Below are 22,168 nucleotides of genomic sequence, written 5' to 3'. Positions count from 1 at the left end.
TACCCCTTGACTCATGGGATCTTTTAGCTCCATAGGGAGCTTATTGTACAGAAGTAGACTCATAAATTGTTCACCACAGGCAGCACTTTTAGTCCGTACATAGGGGACATGCAAATCTTTGTGCTGCCTCGTATAATGAGTGTGAATGCTGGCGTTTGGGACAAAGTCTTGGAAGTTAGTCTTTACTTTGAGAAGTATGGTGAATATATAATGGAGGGGAGGAATGTAGTGGAGGGGACCAAAATTTGGGCAATTTGATGTATGGAGGTTCACTATAGAGAGGTTTTAGTGATATGCACCTTTTTTTCATATCCTTCGGGAAACGAAAGGAACTACTCTCTTTTAAAACATTATATTTATGTGTTTAAACAAACATGCATGCATTAGTGAACATATACTTATTATTTAACCATAACAGAAAGCGAACGCTATCGCCTGATTTTTACCATGATTCTAGAGAAAACAAAGTGATCTCTCTTAATTCAACAGTTACTACCTTGATTAGGAGAGTTGGAAATTTTTTTTTGTTTAGGTATGCTCTCATATGGAACAAAATTGCCGTAACTAATGGTTAATGTGAAAATTAAAATATAATGAAGGGGTGTAACAAAAAAAATAAGCGTGAAACATTTATTGCTGAAAATGTCATTCCATATACGTAATCGCGGCTGCGTTAATGGTCTCTTTGTCTCGGTACGATTTGCAGAGGTAGTTAGGCTGTCTCGGGGGTGACTCCTTGGTATGATAAGTGGAGGTTTTACGATATAAAGAGGTTCACTATAAAGAGGTTTGCCTTTAAATTTACATGTAAATCTGATGGGACCGTAGTGGTGGTATGAAGTAAGGAGGTTTATGATGTAAAGAGGTTCACTACAGAGAGGTTTGCCTATAAATTTACATGTAAATCAGATGGGACCGTAGGGGTGGTATGAAGTATGGAGGTTTATGATGTAAAGAGGTTCACTACATAGAGGTTTTACAGGCGGTCCCCGACTTTCGTACACAATGCGTTCCCGAAAACGTGTACGAAAGTCGAATGTACGAAAGTCGAACCATTGACTTCCATACTAATTAGGAGTTACGTTCCCAAAGAGCGGAAAATACGTACTAAAACCTTTTTTTTTCACGGAATTCATTTCAATTGATATAATTTTAATAATATGTTAATAAAACTCCTCAAATCATCTAATTTCTTTTGAAAATACGCAGAAAATGCAAATAAAAGTTAAAAAAAACAAGAACTCCGTAGGCCATCGAGTGAAACTTCCTCTCGGCGTTTAGTTTGACATTCCACTTATTACGTCCACTATAAATAAAAAGACATATCAAGAAGCATAATAAAATGTAGTTGTTGAACCCGCACTCTGGATACCTTTTATTTTTACACCAAAATTCGACATTTGGCAGGTGACATATTCGTGATCGCATATAGTTCGCATGTTATTCAAAAAAGACAAAAGACAAACGGAATTCGGGTGATATTTCGTGCAATATCGTTGCTGAAGGAGTACAAACAGCACTCAAACGAAAAAACACAATTAGAAAGAAGATCTTACTAGTTGTATTGAAAGCTATTTGATGTTGTCTAGTCAACTTTTTTGAAAAATCTCTCCAATGAAGGCTTTCTTCTTCTTTTGATGAAGGAGCCTATAGCAGGCAATCTCTCTCTCAAATAAATCACCTAGATTAGTGTCAACTGCCAACAATTCCCTTCATTGTATACGTTTGTATTGTTCGCATATACAGCCATTTGAAACAATTGAATGTTGGGATGCGCAATAAACATCGCGGGAATTAAAAAAAAAATTACAGACCAACGTCCGAAAGTCCGAATTTAGCGTACGAAAGTCAAGTAAAAGGTGTCAATTTTGAACGTACGAAAGTGCGAATTGTACGAAAATCGAGTGTACGAAAGTCGAGGACCGCCTGTACTGTATATTGGAGGGGGCACCACTGGTTTTCAGCGTTGAGCGCAGTGTGGCATGAATGGGGGTGCTTGGGAAGGAAAGCCACCCCCACTTTAACCAAAACATTGATAATCCCACTAAGGGTCAATGCTCTGTGGCATTTCTTAGTGTACCAGCCCACCCCCCCCAAAAATTTCTGGTACCCCCCCCCAAACCCTAGGAATTCCTCTGAACTTTTCCGAGACTTAGATCCTTTGAGTCAAAGAGCCTAAGTGCAAAAAGTACTTAGAGGGAGAATTTCTGCGGATAAGTTTGGAGGAATTTCTGGGGGAGGGGGGTTGTTGTTTAATGCCAGAAATTTTTGTGGGGGGTACACTAAAAAATGCCACAGCTCACTATTTGGTCATTATCGTCGTTACGTTAAAATAGACCATCGCAAACGAAAACAGTAAACCTTTTTTCTATCTTTATGGGAAGGCTTCGTTAAAATATGCCTCGATTATTTTTTTTCCCAGGGAAAAATTATTGTCAATCACCACGGTTCCGCTGTGCAACTAGCTTAGATGAATATAACATTTTACAAGAGTAAAATATCCACTCCCCTGCACTTCTACTGGTGATAAATAAGATTACAGCCAACGGAGATCTTATGATAGCAGACCGGTTGCAATGATAGTACGAAAGAATGTTCACGACAATATATTTTCACCGCACAAATTGACCTTTAACCCATTTCCGCCCAGAATAATGTCTGAAATTACTATTTGCACCCATCTTTTCAAGCAAGTGGGATTACGTGTACCAGCTTCAAAAATAAACTAATATATGGATAAGGTCAACAAAGCATTTTAGCAGCACATTTGTGGCAATTTGAAAACAAAATAGAGCATAGTTTTTCATCAAGATACTCAGAATGGAAGGATGTAGCCGTGTGGCTACGGTGGGCGGAAATGGGTTAAGGACAGTTAGTCAGAAGAACAACACGTTTAAAAAGTTCCCACAGTCTGTAACATAACATAAACAAGCCACCATATTGTTTTTATATAATTTAAAACTGACAATGGTAGTGAGGGACGGGCGGATTGTTGTGAAGGAAAAGAGGAGTTGTGTATGGAGAGTGGAAGGAGGCTGACGTGTTTAAAGGAAGATTCGGGAGAGGGACTAAGAAAGGAGGCACCTACGAGAGGAGAAGAGAGCAGGAGGAGGAGAATACGGCGGAACTCAGGATCCATGCGGGTGCAGTCATGGCGGTGGTTCAGTGAATGGTGGTGGTAGATATAAATGGAATTGTGATATCATGGTAGCTTTTGATGTTGGTTTTATGCTCTAAGTTTCAAAATATAGAGTTTGTTTCGAATTGTATTGGAATTATTTGTTTATAAAGTAGCGAAGATTTTTAAAAGTTACAAGTCTAAGGGTTACAATGAAATGCTGGAAAGCGTGTTGGGTTTTGGGATGGGCTGGGACCAAGAAGGTTGTAAATACATGGAAGGAGGCATAACTAGAACAAAATTCACTATCCCTTGGTTTACTTTGTGGTATTCCATTATAAGTTTTTCCTGGATATCACACAATTACTTATACCACTTATTTTTTTATAAGAGCGCGACCCGAGCTTCAATGAATTATTACCATCATCAGGTGCTAATTATGATTTGTTAATCTTATTATTGTTACCAATAGTTACTTGATGAATTTTAAAACGGACGCCAGAACAGGGGAAAAGGATTTGGGTAGAGGTATTCATTTATAAGAGTACTGTCTTGATTTTCGATGATTTTTTTAAATTTCCAACTGTTCCCTAGAATCCAGTTCTCGGCGGTCGTTGCAAAAATTTAAAATATTCATTTTAAAATCGCTTCTAAAATTAAAATAGCAAAAAAAATTAATTTAAAAAATTAAAAATAAAATAAAATTGTCTCAATTGGTTTTTTTTAAATCCTTCATTGAGGCATGACTAGTTCCGAGCATTGAGCACAGTGTTACTTTGACCAAAACATTGACAAACCCATTAGAGTCGATGCTAACTATTTGCTGATATATTCGGTTATTATTGTTGTGACGCTAAAATAAACTATCGCAGAGAAGTTCTTTGGATAAGTTTGGAGGATATTCTGGGGAAGGGGGGTTGTTGTTTAATGCCAGAATTTTTTGTGGGGTGTACACTAAAAAATGCAACAACTCACTATTTGGTCATGAAAATAAATATAAAATTACGTTAAAATAGACCATCGCAAACGAAAACAGTAAGCCTTTTTTTCCTACCATTATGGGAAGGCTTCATGGAAAAATGCCTCCAATACCTTTTTTTCCCCTGGGAAAAATTATTGTCAATCACCACGATTCCGCTGTGCAACTATCTTAGCCAAAAACAACATTTTAGGAGTGTAAAATATCCACTCCCCTGCACCTCTACTGCTGATTAATAAGATTACAGCCAATGGAAATCATACGATAGCGGACTGGTTGCAATGATTGTATGAAAGAATGTTCACGACAATATACAGTAGAATCTTGATTTAAGGTTTTATAGGGGGGACAAAATTTAAAACACTAAATGAGGACCTGCCCATTTTTTCAGTTTTTAGGGTCTGTAATGATTGCAATGGCTTTTTATGAATAAAAAATATTATTTTAAGTAACTAAAAGGTGCTGCATGCAGCAAAAAATTCACTGATTAAGTGTTCACTGCCCAATGAAGGTTGGATAATACTTTTCAGGAATCAGCTAAAAAAATGGGTAGTTAAAATAAGCAATTAGAGGATGGCAATTGTTTTAATGAAATATTTCAAGAAAATTCTAATAAACATCAACTTAAAAGTATTCTCACACAGATTATTATTATGGACATTAGTGATTCCATTATTATGCATATTTCAGTGGTCTCGATGAAATTTAGAATTTTTCTGTAAAAGTGACATGTAGGTGACTATAGGATTTCTAATATAATAAGAAAAGGTGTAAGTAGGTACTCGAAAAATCATGAGGAGTGAGTGAAATAAAGGGACAGCAGAAGATCGCTAATCCCGAATTCTCAACTAACGAATATCTAGTAAAAGGAGGTTTTCTGGAATTTTGCAAACTTAACATTTTCTGTTGCCTCGGCGAAACAAGGGATTTATGAGCCTTTAAAAAGCGCTCATCTATTCTACCGTGACTATGCGGTGATTTTTTTTCCAGCATGAGCGATTTATTTAGAGTCATGGACCGTGATAGTTCGTGAAAACTCCGATTGTCATTCTCTTTTGACATTAATTAGCACCAGATAAATATTTTTGAATCGACAGCGATATCAACCAGATGCATGCCGATGAATTGGCTCCGGGATATCTAAATTACAATGTAAAATAATGTTGTGCCATAGGAAAAGAATGCTCTCACTCACAGTCATGACAGGGGAAACACTTCCTCTGTTCTTTCGCTGTTCCTCCGTGGAAACTGACGTTAGAATGGATTATAGAAAGAATCTTCTAGTGAACTGCGCAATTGATATTGGGCCTCCTCTTTTGAACAGAGAAAGTAGCCGACTGAAAAAATATTGGGCTAATAATCGACTGCCCGTAGGGAGTAGAGTTGAAAGGGGCATAAGCCATCAATTGAAAACATAACGAGAAAACCATTATTGTAGCGGCCCTCGGAGGATAACTCGTGTCATCAGTCGTCACGTATCATCGAAGTCAAGTTCAAGAAGTGAAGGATAAGGTAGTTCGAGGTCATTAAGGGATGACTTTGCTCCATTAGATTGGATCTGATACAAAGAGTGCCTGATGTTTGGATCAGAAGGGGAGCGAAACGTTACGAGATGACAAATCACCCAACTTGCGAGTTGAAGGTCGCAGCGCTGCGCTCATGGAAGAAAGCAGTTGAAGAAGCGTTCCCCGGTAGATTCTATCGACTCTTGGTAAACTTTCATGAGACTGTTCTTGTTGATGAGCATAAATTCGAAGATTTGGATAATCATTTGCATGAACCGTCATGAAAAAACGTTAAATCGGGCAAAAAAATCTTGAGCGGGACAAATTTTTACGATCATAAATGCGGTAACACGCAAAATGCGGAAACACTTAAGTACGGATAATTTTTACATTGTTCTGATAGGGAATAAATCGGGACCCAAAAAAATAAACGCTAAATGCGGAAAAATGTTAAATGCGGAGACCTTAAATCCGGATCCGACTGTATTACGACGCAGGATGCTAGCAGGTAGCTGAGTACCATGCTGGCTGGTAGCGCTTGGCTTAAATAAGGATCATTAATACCTTATCAAACGAAGGAAATTTTCCGACCTTAGCCAGTTTTAATAGGCGATTATTCAGAGATGTTTCCCTGAGCTGTTCCTCATGCATGCATTGGTAATCTCAGACGATGTAAAGCTCCTATCTACTTATATAGAATCTAGGTCCCTGTGACGTCACGTGGAGTGGCATCGCATGGGCGCCAATCTGGCCTTTTTCAAATGAGGATAAAATTGACCATTGCCATTCCTCTAAACTGGGATTTGTAATACCAAATAATTTGTATATTATGAATACACTAATGGTGGGGAACAAATTGCAATCAATGCCTTCCATTTTCTTTGATGGAGGATACTACCCTGTTCAGATTGCTCTGTCGGTCAGTGATGCTTGCACAACGTTACTGTTTCCGAGGGGTACATTGTTTTGTTTTTTCCTCGTCGCAGGCACCTGGCTGGCGAGATTGCAGCCGAGTGGGCCGAGTTGTCGCCCGAGGACGCCGAGATGAAGGTCCAGCTGGTGGACTTGGCTCGCGAGATAGTCCCCTACAACATGGCCCACAACGCAGAGGCGGAGACGTGCGACCTGCTCATGGAGATTGAGCGACTCGACTTGCTGGAGCAGTACGTGGACGAGAGCGCTTATCCTCGGGTTTGCCTCTATCTCACCAGGTAACGAGAGTACAGGAGACTCACAATTATCCGGCAATTTTATCCACCCCAAGAATGACAGCCATGTGGATCCTTCCTTTTAAAAAAAATGTCCTATGGCGTACGTGCACAGTCAATTTATACCCTAATGGAGGGGTAAGGGCCGCTATACAAGGCGAATGATTTTATTCGCATGATTATTCAGCATGATCATGCGCAAAAAACATTACGTCAGTGTGCACGTGTTACTGTCTATTTGTTTTTGTGAATTTTTCTCCGATGTAATTTTACAGTGATCTTTTCTGTGGTTTCCCATCAAAGCCCAGTGTTATTTTTAAAATACATCAAAGAGTGGTGATAGTTATGTGCAGTGCAACTTTCAATGTGCCATGTCACCCTATTTATAATTAATTTTGCATCTTGCCTCTCCCATGTATATATATATCTGCATTGAAATCATTCTTGCCAAGCTTGATAAAAAATACATGTACAGGAGTGCTGTAAATCTGCGCATAAAGTGTGTAAGAACTAGGCATGCTAGTAAAGAAATACAGTGGATTCCGGTTAATTGGGACATACTGGGACTTGTGCACTTTGCCCTAATTAAGCGGCTGTCCCAATTAGGGGAACTATCCTGTATATGGGCATAAAGAAACGTTGAAATGATAGAAAGAAGACTAAAGAATGTTTATAATGCAACATAAGTTTATTAAACTATTGATTTGATTAATAAATCAGTGAGTTTAGTTGATTTATTATCATTTTTAAGAATTATAACAAATTAGTTAAAAATATTTTTCACAGCCTCGGGTGACGCTGAATCAATGTCTTTTACTGAGTCCTATTAAAGAAAAGTCCTATTCTCTTGCGGATAGTATAACAACAAGAGCTTTAAAAATAGGGCAAAAATAGGAACATTTGTGAAAAATAAGAGTAAATCAAAGGATTAAAATATATAAAAATAGTGTTCTGAAATTTTGATTTTGTTGCGAGTATAGTCTATGTCGCCGACTCGTGGCCCAATTAAGCGGCATGTTGTCCCATTTAAGCGGAGAATACTCTATTGGGTTCTGTTGTTCAAGATCTGCCCCAATTAAACGGCTGCCCCAAGTAACCGGTGGACCCATTAAACGGAATCTACTGTATAAAACAATTTATTTGAACATGAACTGGTTCAATACTTAAAAAGGAATGTTTTCTATACTATGATTATGAATTCATTAAGCTATAAGTACACCTATTAATTAAGGATTAGTTAATGAAATTTTTTCGGTTCTGTCCCGTTGTCCGGTTGTCCCTAATCAGATTTCGGTTCTCAATACTCGGTTCTCGATACTCGGTTACAAGGATTAACTCTTATAATAATAATACTTGTGGATGCAAGACGGCAAAATAGCCCCTGTTCTAATTTCGTTCATGCATTCGCACAATTCCATGCCATTTTAGAAATCAATGCAGATCTAACCTGCACATTTCCGTGCCCCGTGTAAATCGGCCTTAAGACCTCTTTTAGACGAAACGATTTTCCACCCGGCAGCCATTCACAGCATTTCAAATAGTCGTCTCATCTGAAAGCCGTCTGAATTTCACGCGAACGGCAGCCGGCAAAAAGTCATATCATCTGAAAGCAGCCTGAATGTGGCATTGTCTGTATTTCTTGCCTTATAAGGCGCATTGCCGTGCCGTATTGAAATAGGCGCTGTGCCGTCAGCGGTGCAATTCGACTCGTTTGACATAGAGACCTATAGTAAGTTGAAAGAACGGCACCGTGCCGTGGACCGCGGCAGGCAAAAAGTGAGCTCGTTTGAAAGCGGCCGTCGCTTAGGAAATGTTACAATGTTGGCGAGAGCGACAAACTGACGAACCCTTAAATGCGCGTGTTAGGGAGCAACTCTCAAAAGAAAATAATGTGGATGCCATGCGATCAGAATAGTAATACAGGGTGTCCCATTTATCTTGACGACCCGAAATAACTTTTTGTCCAGATGTAAATTCAAAAATGTGTCAAGCAAATGTCCATTAGCCTTCAGGGGGACATTAATCAGCATGATTGCCTTCCATATATGCTATGTTATTTACGAAGACATGAACAGCGGTATGTCTTTTTTAAATGGCAACCTATATTTTTTATTCGGCTATTCATTTCCTCTCCTGAAGGCATATTCAAAAATGTAGCACAGTGGACCATTAACATAAACACAGTGTTATGAAAAATTACTGACTCTCTAGCCCTTAGTGCAGGTACGCTGGTATTGGAACTACTCCACTTGCTGACGTTGACAGTGAACAAATGAAAACATAGTAGAATGCGCACCAGTCATTCAGTCAACCATCGACCGTTGAATTGCCGAATAAGAAATATAGGGTGCCATTTAAAAGAAGACATACCGCTGTTCATATCTTTGAAAAATACCAAAGCTACAAGTAAGGCAATATTACTGATTAATGTCCCCCTGATGGCTAATGAACATTTGCTTGACACATTTTTGAATTTGCATCCGGACAAAAAGTTATTTCGGGTGGTCAAGGAAGTATACTCGCCACTGTCCCAAGCCGGTTCCAAAGTACCGACTTAAAGTGATTGGTTCTCGATTCCAATTCCACAGGCAGTTCCGAGAACTGGAGACGGGAACCACATTCAGACATATAAGGCAAATCTTTTTTTCATAAATGCCCAATGCCTATCATAGTAATTTTTTGTGAAGTACAGTGGAAGCCCTCAGAGTACTCATAATCCCTCGGAAATTACTCGCAAAACCGAGCGCTCGTTGTATCCGATGGCGTTGACGAAACTGACCCAAGTCCCATAATGGTTCGTATTTACAGTTTATCCTTCGTTTCTGTAGTATTTAACGAAGTAAAACAGCGTAAGAGTCATTATCAGGAACAATCTAGTTGAGTATCAACACATTTAAAGAAAGAAACTTTTCAATTTTATAAAATATTAAAAATTATCCAGTTTCGGTGATTTTAGTCCATTTTCCTGTATTTTTTGATCGCCGAATAAGGCTGTAAAAACAGCGTAATTAGTCTTAATCATATGTTTGGTGGGAGGTGGACGTTTTGTGGATAATTTTGCGAGTACATCATGCCGACAATATCAGTTTTGTCAAGTTCTCGCATCTTTAACCAGTATGTTAGCTAGTATGTTTTTAGTTTAATAAACAGATAATATAAAACATAATAGTTAATGCTTGCTCAGCGGTGCATCGCCCTCGAGAAATATCTGTCGTAAAACCGAGCGTACACAGTTGAAGGAACTTTTAGACCTCGCCAAATCTGATTTATTTTACATGTAAAGCATGGGCCATTTGGCGGTACAAAGACTACCATAGTTTAAAGTATACCGGGACTAGCCGCGGTGATAACTTTTACGGGAGTCACCCGCAATGCACAATCGTGCGAAAGATCCACAGAGAAAAAAATCATCTGCCTTGACCGGGATTCCCCGATTTCCGGTCGAGAGCTTTAGCCAGTTAAGCTACCGAGGCGTCATTCTTCCCTGTGGATATTTTTGGACACTACCGGACGAGGTGTAGCTGGACTGCAGAGCACATGATGCCACAAGCAGTGCAATCGTCCAAATAACCACAGGGAAGAATGATGCCTCGGTAGCTTACCTGGCTAAAGCACTCAACTGGAAATCGGGGGATCTGGGTTCGAATCCCAGTCAAGGCAGATGATTTTTTCTCTGTGCATCTTTCGCACAAAGACTATCACTCGCACAAAGACTATCACGTGATTCTCGTAAAATGTCGTATGCGTAAAACCAGGCTTCCACTGTACGCAGTTTAAGTCCATAGTTAACTGGTCTTTATTACGTCATAGATTTACGAGCTTATGGCTGCTGAGTCTATTACTTGCTCTGTAAACTAATAGGATAGTTTCCTTCATCAAAGAAAACGAAAGGCATTGATTGTGATTTAGTTACCCACCGTTAGGGTATTCATAATATACAAATTATTTGGTTTTATAACTCCCAATTTAGACCAATGTTAATGATTAATTTTAACCTCATTTGAAAAGGCCAGATTGGCACCCACGCGATGACACTCCATGTGATATCTCATAGACCTAGACTCTATTTGAGTATATAGGAGTTTATATCGTCTGAGAGATTACCAATGCATGCATGAGGCACAGAGCTTAAGGAAACATGTCTTAATAATCACCTATTAAAACTGGCTAATGTCGGAAAGTTTCCTTCGTTTAATAAGGCATTAATAATATTTGTTCAAGTCAAGTGGTAACTATTAGCGGGGTACTCTGCTACCTGCTAGCATCCTGTGTCGTATCAGCGCTAAGAGCCTCGCCCCAAGGTCACCTCACTTGCGGCAGCAGGAACCAGAATGACGTCATGGGGTTTTCCCATCATTCATACTTATCCATTGCGTTTTCGCGCGCTTGAAAATTTTTACTCTTCATTTGATCGCGAAAAATAGATGTCGTCATTTAAAAATATGAAAGTGTGAAATTCGTACTCCAGGAGTTATAATCTTTCGATTTAGGCAATAAAAAAATAATAGGAAACCACCATATTATAATCTATAAATTTTTTTGTTTCAGTTGCGTGCCGTATGTCCCTGACCCGGAGAACACGACCCTGTTGCAGTGCGCCCTTCGGCTGTTCAAGCGCTTTGGCCAGTATCCACAAGCGCTGCGGCTGGCCATGCAGCTCAACGACCCTCAGTTGATCGAGAGCGTGTTCATGTCCTGCAAGGACCTGTGAGTACTGCTGCCATCTATCGGGGGACGTAATCTCCGAATCGCAATTCATTATAAGAACTCGGCAGGTGGAAGGGAAAGTGATTAATGGCCAAAATATTCTTCTCTATTCAGCCATTACCACATTCAATGGGGCCCGATTTTCAGTATAATCATCAAAATCGGCCGTTAAAAATAAGTAATTGTGCTGAAGTCTGTTATTTAATAGGTGCATGAACACTTCAATACTCCCTCACTTAACCACGTGATTTAGCTAAGCAAATTTCTAAACGAAATTAAATATATCATTCTCCTGTGCATGGCTTAGATGAAATTAGAATTTGTTACAAGCAAATGTTCGTGCTGAAAATGCATTATTAGCCTCTGAGAGAACTTTATATCCTCAGATGTTTATTTACTGATGACATACTTAAATGAAATATGAAATCTAATTTCCAACTTTCAGTTATTAATTTAGTTTCAATTTGAATGATACTACAAGTATACTTTTTAACACTTTCAATGCTGGCACGATTTTCATGAACGTCCGTAGTTCTCCGAATATTGTCCCCCTCTGAATATAGTCCCACCCTAATTATAAGGCTTCAGTTTTGGGAAAAGTTAAAAAAATGTGTTTGAATGTAGTCCCCCCCTATACTTTTACCGCAGCCATTTTTGAAAAAAAGGGGGGATTATATTCAGACATATACGGTACATACTTCATTTTCCTTTGCATGGCTTAGATGAAATTAAAATTTGTTACAAGCAAATGTTCGTGCTGAAAATGCATAATTAGCCTCTGAGAGAACTTTATATCCTCAGATGTTTATTTCCTGATGACATACTTAAATAATATATGAAATCTAATTCCCAACTTTCAGTTATTAATTTAGTTTCAATTTGAATGATACTACAGGCGGTCCCCGACTTTCGTACACAATGCGTTCCCGAAAACTTGTACGTAAGTCGAATGTACGAAAGTCGAACCATTGACTTCCATACTAATTAGGGGTTACGTTCCAAAAGAGCGGAATATACGTACTAAAACTTTTTTTTCACGGAATTCATTTCAATTGACTTAATTTTAATAATATGTTAATAAAACTCCTCAAATCATCTAATTTCTTTCGAAAATAGGCAGAAAGTGCAAATAAAAGTTTAAAAAACAAGAACTCCGTTGGCTATCGAGTGAAACTTCCTCTTGGCGTCTAAGTTGACATTCCACTTATTACGTCCACTATAAATAAAAGGACATATCATGAAGCATAACAAAATGTAATTGTTGAACCCGCACTCTGGATACCTTTTAATTTTTACACCAAAATTCGATATTTGGCAGGTGACATTCGTGATCGCGTATATTCCACATGTTATTCAAAAAAGACAAAAGACAAACGGAATTCGGGTGATATTTCGTGCAATATCGTTGCTGAAGGTTTACATGAATTAAACAGCACTCAAACGAAAAAACACAATTAGAAAGGTCTTACTAGTTTTATTGAAAGCTAATTCGATGATGTCTAGTCAACTTCCTTATAAAAATATCTTCAATGAAGCCTTTCTTCTTCTCTTGATAAAGGAGCCTATAGCAGGCAGTCTCTCTCCCAAATAAATCACCTAGATTTAGAGTCAATTACCAACAATTCCCTTCATTATATACGTTCGTATTGTTCGTATATACTGCCGATACTGACATTTGAAACAATTGAATGTTGGGATGCGCAATAAACATTGTGGGAAATTTAAAAAAATTACAGACCAACGTCCGAAAGTCCGAATTTAGCGTACGAAAGTCGAGTAAAAGGTGTCAATTTTGAATGTACGAAAGTGCGAATTGTACGAAAGTCGAGTGTACGAAAGTCGAGGACCGCCTGTATATGCTTTTTAACACAATCAATTTTGGCCCGATTTCATTAATGTCGTCAGAATCGGCCATTAAAATAAGAAAGAGAATTAGTGGGAGGTTTCCGCACCATAACTTCCGTTCAAATACAGTGGAACTTGGTTGGTACGTTCCTCCTTAGTACGTTTTCCTCCTTAGTACGTTTTCCTCCTTTGTACTACGATTTCTCTCGGTCCCGGTACCATCGGAACAAAATACAGGCAAAAGTATTTGGTTAGTAAGTTTGAAAAAATTGCGCTTTCCTGGTTAGTACCCTCAATTGCTAGTCGATATGCAACCCGCAATTTGTTCTCCAGTATTTTCTTAAGGGTCGTAAAGCTCCAAATTCATGATTTAATTTATTATTACTAGCCAAGATTTATCCAAATGCATTTCTCAATTCTTATGACGTGATGAATAATAAAATATGGCCATTTATCAGGAATGCCTGACTATGCAAAACTGCAGCCAATGAGAAGCCCCAATTTTCCCCACCCCGAGCTCCTCACCTTCTGTTGCCTATGGAGTGCGCACTGCGCACAAATTTCACGAGTGGGCAATTGTTGCTATTGCACGAGTTATCATGATGAAGAAATGAGTCTTATCCAATTCCCACTTAATCTAGAGTAGTACTGCACGACGTCAATGCTACGGAGTATGTGCGAATTTGACTGCTGCTGCGGGAGCAGACAATGCTCTGGATCTCCACGCGAAGCTTAGCTTAAAAATACTTGATCTCGGCACGAAAGCAGATGACATTAAACTAATTTTTAAAGTAAATTTCAAATGTATAATATAAAATCTTCTTGTAATTACGTCGTAATCTAATTATCTTGCGTGTTATTATTTAATATATCGACCGATATAACAATCGATATGGCTTTATTCCAGAAGCGAATGTGTACGGCTGTTGCCGTAATTTAAGGTTAATATAATTTTGTCCAATTTTTATGATGTTTAAAAACAACCAGTTGACATACTCAGGGTTGTTGTTATATTCTCGGAGTATGCTGTGACAAAAAAGAAATGACTTAGCTTTACTTGTCTTGTCCTCTTTCTATAAATACATATAAGATAAATCACGGGAGAAAGACGCCGTTTTCATGTACTAATTGTCTTCAGGAAATCTATGAAACATCGTGATTTTTATTCACATGGTATTGTTTTTCAATGTAGCGCCCATTTTCTTTATTTTAAAGGTGAAAAGAGTTCAGGAAGGCGATCCTACGAGAACTACCGATAGTAATTGTAATTATGACGACTTTTCCACAGATTGCAATTACCGCGACTGCTATTTTTTACATTCCTCGTTAGCACGTTTTCCTGGTAGGTACATTCATTTTTTGTGGTCCCTTCAGAAACGTACTAAACAAGTTCCACTGTATTTGAACGGAAGATATGGAGCAAAAACCTCCCTATATTATTCTTTCTCATTTTATGGGCCGATTCTGACGATGTTGATGAAAATTGGGCCCGCTTTGATTGTGTTTAAGTTTGTGTTTCATCAACCTTTTCGGTGCAATAATGTTACAATTTGAATGACCACGGCTAGTTTTGTCCCCCCCCTGATTTTGATTCGGAGCACGCCCATGTATGACGATGATGTTTTCATTTCCTCAGGTCCGTTCAGAAGCAGCTTGCTTTCATGCTTGGCAGACAGAAGATATTCCTGGAGTTGAACGCCAGCGTTCCAGAGTACGACGAACTGGTCGACATCATGTCCAATGCGCACCTCGCATCCCACTTCATCAACCTCGCACGTGAGGTGAGTAATTTATTCGGGATTGTGGGAACGGATACCTCGGATCCACTGCTTTTGCTGAAGGCGTCGGATCTGGATTCAAAATTTTAAATAGGGTAGTTTCCTTCATGAAAGAAAACGAAAGGCATTGATTGCGATTCGTTACCCACTGTTAGTTTATGCTAGGGATGGGTCGAGTAGCAGATTTCTCGAACTCGAATATCGAATTCGAATATCAAATCATGGCTCGAATATTCGAATACCTCAAATACTAAACGATGTTTGACTAGGTCGCCTATTCAGCAGGAAACCCAAGATTTCGGGGAGTAATTGTGATTTCCTTTATAGGATTCAAACAGGAATTTAGCTGATTAATGGAATATTTTAATTTTATGTAAACAATAGGGTAGTTTCCTTCATTAAAGAATACGAAAGGCATTGATTGTGATTCGTTACCCACTGTTAGTTTATTCATAATATACAAGTTATTTGGTTTTATAAATTAAAGTTCAGACGAATAGCAATGGTCAATTTTAACCTCATTTGAAAAAGACCAGTTTGGCGCCCATGCGATGCCACTCCACGTGATGTCACAGGGACCTAGTTTCTGTACGAGTAGATAGGAGTTTTACATCGTCTGAGATTACCAATGCATGCATGAGGCACGGAGCTGAGGGAAACATCTCTTAGTAGTCACACATGAAAAATTCCTAAGTTTGGAAAGTTTCCTTCGTTTGATATCCAAATATCTGCGGATATTACCCTTCACTGGATACTTCGTACCCAAATTTGCTGAAGGCATCGGATCTAGATTCCAAATTTTAAATTTATGCTTCATTTAATGCAGCATCCCATAACGAGGGAGAGGAAAGAGTTCCGATCCTTCCTTCCTATACAGAGTGCTCATAGGTAATGTGAGTTCCTGGGTCACAACCCTACACTCTACTATCCCCACAGAGCAGCGACATATATTCTCGGTGACTGATGTCTCTAACTTTGCTGACTTCATTTTCTATCAGTGCTTATAACCAAACACATTTACACTTGGTATCATTTAAGAAACTATTATAAATTCATGAATCAGATAGTTCAAACTATTTTGTTTGTATCATGAAAGTCGTGATGATGAATTCCATTCACTGCATACCCAGTATTATTCCACACCCCCGCAAGATATTCTCACATATAACTAAACAATTCTTTGAAAGAGGGAACGGTGAAAATAACTACAAAACCGTCTTTAGTATAATAGTTAGAGGTAAGCTCAATATGAACATACCTATCAATGTTAGACATGTAGGCCAACAGCATTCTTTATCATATTATTTTTAAAATGAGAAAAAAATTTAAAGCATTACCCTTTTCATCCTCATTTCATCAGAGAGTTCTGATATCTTCACCAAATACTGCTGTTTTTCTGTAAGGCGAGGACTTTCTTCCTTCAGTGATACGTACGAAGAATCATTTCTTCTTCGGACTCTATCCACGTTACCGTGTTCATGCGGATGATGGACACTTCTGTCCATATTTTGCACGCTGCTGCGGCTGAGTTCTGACCCATCTTCGGAAATTCCTGACGAATTGGATACTGTACTTGCACTTCGATGCTTGTCCTGCTCATAAACCCTTTTGTTTAAAAGCTCTTGTAGGGGTAATGCAACGGAAATTCAGCCGCAGAAATTTTTACAGTAAAATATGACAGGTGCATAGTGTGCCTCTTACCAAGAGATCTTGCTCCTCATTGGATACTCTGTATCCAAATTTGCTGAAGGCATCGGATCAGGATTCCAATTTTTAAATTTATGCTTGATTGAATGCAGCGTCCCATAACGAGGGAGTGGAAAGAGTTCCGATCCCACCTTTGCCTGCATCGTTGCACTTCGATGCTTGTCCTACTCATAAACCTGATATATGAAGTCAGGAATGATATTCCTGACTTCATATCTAAATTTAAAACTATAAATCAATTCATAATAAAAATGTTTGCGTTCCTGGTTAATAAATGTTATGGAGATTGAGCGTGTACCTCTACCGTTCAATCATTTATTGATTTTTTTCTTCCTTTCAAAGAATCTACGTTAATTTTTTGAGTTGAATTGAAATTTTGGTGATGTTTATTTTATTGAATTGGCTTGATATTTTCTTGGTAAATTCTGTCATTGTATTTGATTTAATATTATTTTTATGTTTCAATGATCCTGTTGTTATAGCAAGGCAGGGTTGATAAAAATCATGATTTAAAAAAAAAAAATCATTTTTGTTGATTTTTTTATTTAAATCGGATTTTATTGATTCAAATCGGATTTTATTGATTTAAATCTCATTTTATTGATTTAAATGAGATTTTTATGATTCTCCATTCATCAAAAATTCAGTTATTTGCAAAACTAACTATTTGGGCAGCATATTGGAGAATGATCGTTTGCAGAAACAACAAGAGGCAATATACTCTAAACTCAATACAACATTTAGTCAATCAGGGGAGAGAACTATGGAAATGCCAATGGTAACAAATTAAAAATTACACCAGCATAATATAAAATTGCCATTGGAAGTATCAAATGTACTTTATTCTGCGGTTCTAAAGCATATGAAGTTTAGAAAAATTCTGTAATTGCAACTTTGTGTGGTGCCTACGCTTAGAAGTTAAATCAGAAAACAATTTTTTTTCAACGGATACACTAGTATTCTAACCAAAGCCTTTTTTTTAAATTTTCATGTTACATGCATTCCTACAGTATCATTTCTATTTAAGAGCCACCATTGTGCTGATAACTGTCGATTCATTGTATTAATTAAGAAATGAAAATCAAAATTATGCACTTACAGCTTCCTTTTCTTGACTCTTTAAAAATCAAACATATAGATCACGTTATGATTTAAATCACCTGATTTAAAAAAATAAAAATCAAGTGATTTAAATCGCGATTTAAATCATGATTTAAATCACTGTGATTTAAATCAATCAACCCTGTAGCGAGGTGACTTGCATATATCTCCTTTAATACCAAAGAGCTTGTTCTTTATCCTTATGTATTGGATGCATGTTCCATAGGCTTTTGCCTTGAACAATAAATTTGTATTCTATTATTTAACCCTTTTGTTTAAAAGCTCTTGTAAGGGTAATGCAACAGAAATTCAGCCGCAGAAATTTTTACAGTAAAATAGGACAGGCACATAGTGTGACTCTTACCAAGAGATAAAACAACAATCGGAAGTTTATATTAATAATCCTTATTTATGCCAAAAGCTACCAGCTAGCTGGGTACTCTGCTTTATGCTAGCAGCCTGCATCGCAGCAGCGCACGCATCCTCGCCCCAAGATCACCTCACTTTGCGGCAGTGGGAACCAGAACGACGTCACGCGGGATATTCCCAGCATTCATAGTTAGCAGCAGCATTTTCGCGGGCTTGAAAATGTTCACTTTTCGTTTAGTCGCGAAAAATAGATATCGTAATTTAAAAATATGAAAGCGTGAAATGCGTACTCCAGGAGTAATAATCTTTCGATATAGGCAATAAGAAAATAATAGGAAACCACCCTTTTTTAGAAAAATGCTGTTTGACCCATCTCTACTCTGTATCCATTTGTTTCCCATCCGCTTGCTATCGCCCAAAGTGTTGAGCCGAAGAGAGAGTGGGAGTGTTGAGTTCTAATTATTATTATGTAGTTATATTATTGTATTATCTAGTACGACTTGGGGCACGTATTGCACGATTAGGCTTATTAGAGTAATTAAAAAAGAGCCGTATTGAAAGTTCCTTTCATTTATTTTATAGTACAGGCGGTCCTCGACTTTCGTACACTCGACTTTCGTACAATTCGCACTTTCGTACATTCAAAATTGACACCTTTTACTCGACTTTCGTACGCTAAATTCGGACTTTCGGACGCTGGTCCGTAATTTTTTTAAAATTCCCGCGATGTTTATTGCGCATCCCAACATTCAATTGTTTCAAATGTCAGTATCGGCAGTATATACGAACAATACGAACGTATATAATGAAGGGAATTGTTGGTAATAGACTCTAATCTAGGTGATTTATTTGGGAGAGAGACTGCCTGCTATAGGCTCCTTTATCAAGAGAAGAAGAAAGCCTTCATTGAAGATATTTTTCAAAAGAAGTTGACTAGACATCATCGAATAGCTTTCAATAAAACTAGTAATGCCCCGTTTACACCACGATCGTACCAACGTTGATCGCGACTACTGCACGTTTACACGTCTAAAAGTTACCATCGTAACTCAGTGCTGCCCTCGTTGTGGAATTGTGTCAGATAACAACTGACGACGACACTGCGTGAGAAAATTGAAATCCTGGAAATTAAGAAGCAAAAGAATATTAATGTTTTCATGTGCTAAAACTGAAGCTAGACCAAACTGTCGGTAAAACGTTAAAGAATGTAGGTTTCTTTATGGGAATCTGTCCAAAGTTTAGCAATATTCATGCGGTAAAGACAGTAGATATGTCTCCTTGCTACGTTCCAAATTGGAATATTTTGCTAACTGGTCACTTTATTATAATATCGACTCAATCCGAATTGAACGTGTCCAAAATAAATTTTTCAAATTAAATAATTGCGATTTATTAATCTCTTTGTCTGATTACAACACTTCATATATTCTTTCCCTAGTTAATTTGAAAACTCTTGCACGACCAAGGATCCTCCAACAAAGGCATATTCCTCTACAAAATTATCAATTAATATTTAGATTGTTCCTATCTCCTTTACTAGTAACTTTTAATGGATCCCGTCATAGCTCAAATCCTCACCTGCTTGTTTTTAATTACCATAGAGCAAATTTTGTCTTCAACTCCCAGCTATGATGAGATAAAACTAAAACTAGTCACAACAGTCCGTGAAGTCTTTAAGAAACTAGATTCTTCGAGAGAATATCTCAAAACATTCAAGAATATTCATGCATTAAAGACAGTACATATTGCTGTTATAATTTAACTAGAAAAGGCTTAGATTTCGGCTTGATTCGGCACAAGTATTGATATCTCCACGTCCTCATCTAAATGTTATGGTTATTTCTGGCGAATTTTGTTGTGAAATCCTTCATACAATGATTTAATTGGTTAACATTTTGTGCATGTTTGTTATTTTCCATCATCTGTGAAGTATAATGTAAGGATACATGGGTATGGGTTAACCTGTAAATAAAGAAATGCATAAAACTGGTATAGTTTAGAATATCCGATATCATTTGGTAAATAGAACATCAGAAAAAACTTTCCCATCACGTCCTTCCATTACCTGCTCAATAATGTCTTCATTCGTTGCCATATATCTTTGATATATTAGAGTTATTTATGAAATATCAATTACTGTATCAAGATTGCAACGGCGCGAAAGAATCGTATATGCATCGATCTTCATTTCGATCTCTTTTTTCTTGGCACACTAGCGCTAACCATCGTAAACTCGGATGGGAATCGTAACATTTAACATCGTAAACATTTAAACTCGGATGGGAATCTCTGTCGGACCGTAGATTGAAAAATAGACTAAACCTTTTAGATAAATTCAAGAGCAGTGTCTTTTCTGACGAAGTTAACCATATCTTGCGGACGCCAACGTACTACGGAAGATCAGATCATATAAATAAAATAAGAGAGATAGATTGCAGAACAGACAGATTCCGAATGTCATTTTTTCCACGATCAATAAGAGATTATAACGGCAGCAATAGAACGCGTAAATAGATTGCATGACTTGTAGTGTAGCCTACTAACCAATGTAAAACTTACTGCATGTTTCTGAATTTCTATTCTATATTCTATTTCTAACAGCATATAGTAGTATAGTTTGTTATTATACGGGACGTTTCTTGGACGGTGTGGTGTGCATGTGGGAGTCCAAATGCATGCTGCATGCTGGTGATTGATCACCCCCTGCCAAACACCCTAGAGGTGGCTCGCAGGGTAATTTGTAGATGTAGATGTAGATGTAAGTTCGGCAGTGTTAGGTACTAAGGCCTACGATGGTAACTCTGCGCGTCCACACGACGTTTTGAGGTTACGATCGTAAGGATCAACGTCGCGACGATCGTTGTGTAAACGGGGCATGAGACCTTTCTAATTGTGTTTTTTCGTTTGAGTGCTGTTTAATTCATGTAAACCTTCAGCAACGATATTGCACGAAATATCACCCGAATTCCGTTTGTCTTTTGTCTTTTTTGAATCACATGCGGAATATACGCGATCACGAATGTCACCTGCCAAATATCGAATTTTGGTGTAAAAATTAAAAGGTATCCAGAGTGCGGGTTCAACAAATACAGTTTGTTATGCTTCTTGATATGTCCTTTTATTTATAGTGGACGTAATAAGTGGAATGTCAACTTAGACGCCAAGAGGAAGTTTCACTCGATAGCCAACGGAGTTCTTGTTTTTTAAACTTTTATTTGCACTTTCTGCCTATTTTCGAAAGAAATTAGATGATTTGAGGAGTTTTATTAACATATTATTAAAATTAAGTCAATTGAAATGAATTCCGTGAAAAAAAAGTTTTAGTACGTATATTCCGCTCTTTTGGAACGTAACCCCTAATTAGTATGGAAGTCAATGGTTCGACTTTCGTACATTCGACTTTCGTACAAGTTTTCGGGAACGCATTGTGTACGAAAGTCGGGGACCGCCTGTATAGGCTTGCTTCCCTTGAGACATCTTTTCATTTACAAGGTTTTACGTCAATTTTTCATGAGAAGTGGAAATAGGGGGTTATTATTACACAACCATCCTTCCTTCACCCTACGTAGATCACGTATTACTTTACCAAGGACTAACCTTACGCTGTATAAACGTTGTTTCTTGTTTATAGGGCCAAAAGTGTACAACTTATTACGCGATTCATGTCTGAAAGCAAAAACTTATAACGTAATTATGAAAAATATTCAGTCTCGGTTGTTTAGAATGCAAAGTGTGGAGGATTTTTTTTCTATGATATAATATCATGAAATATATATACGTACTTGCTTCAATTCAAATGTTTATATATGTCACCATGACCCTATGTAAATGATGGTAGCCAAAAAACAGGT

The 22,168-nt window shown here is 37.8% G+C and overlaps 1 protein-coding gene across 1 annotated transcript in view; it reads left to right on the top strand.

Moving 5' to 3' along the window:
* Window positions 1-22,168, top strand: part of LOC124170069 (26S proteasome non-ATPase regulatory subunit 2) — a 101,518-nt gene that overhangs the window by 7,751 nt on the left and 71,599 nt on the right. The window contains exons 4-6 of the mRNA XM_046548756.1: window positions 6,589-6,813; window positions 11,359-11,517; window positions 14,999-15,143. Of these exons, the coding sequence (XP_046404712.1) occupies window positions 6,589-6,813; window positions 11,359-11,517; window positions 14,999-15,143 (529 nt within the window). The remainder of the gene's footprint in view (window positions 1-6,588; window positions 6,814-11,358; window positions 11,518-14,998; window positions 15,144-22,168) is intronic.

Source organism: Ischnura elegans, chromosome 13 (assembly GCF_921293095.1).
Source record: "Ischnura elegans chromosome 13, ioIscEleg1.1, whole genome shotgun sequence".
NCBI lineage: Eukaryota > Metazoa > Arthropoda > Insecta > Odonata > Coenagrionidae > Ischnura > Ischnura elegans.
This window is presented reverse-complemented; position numbering and strand designations above follow the sequence as displayed.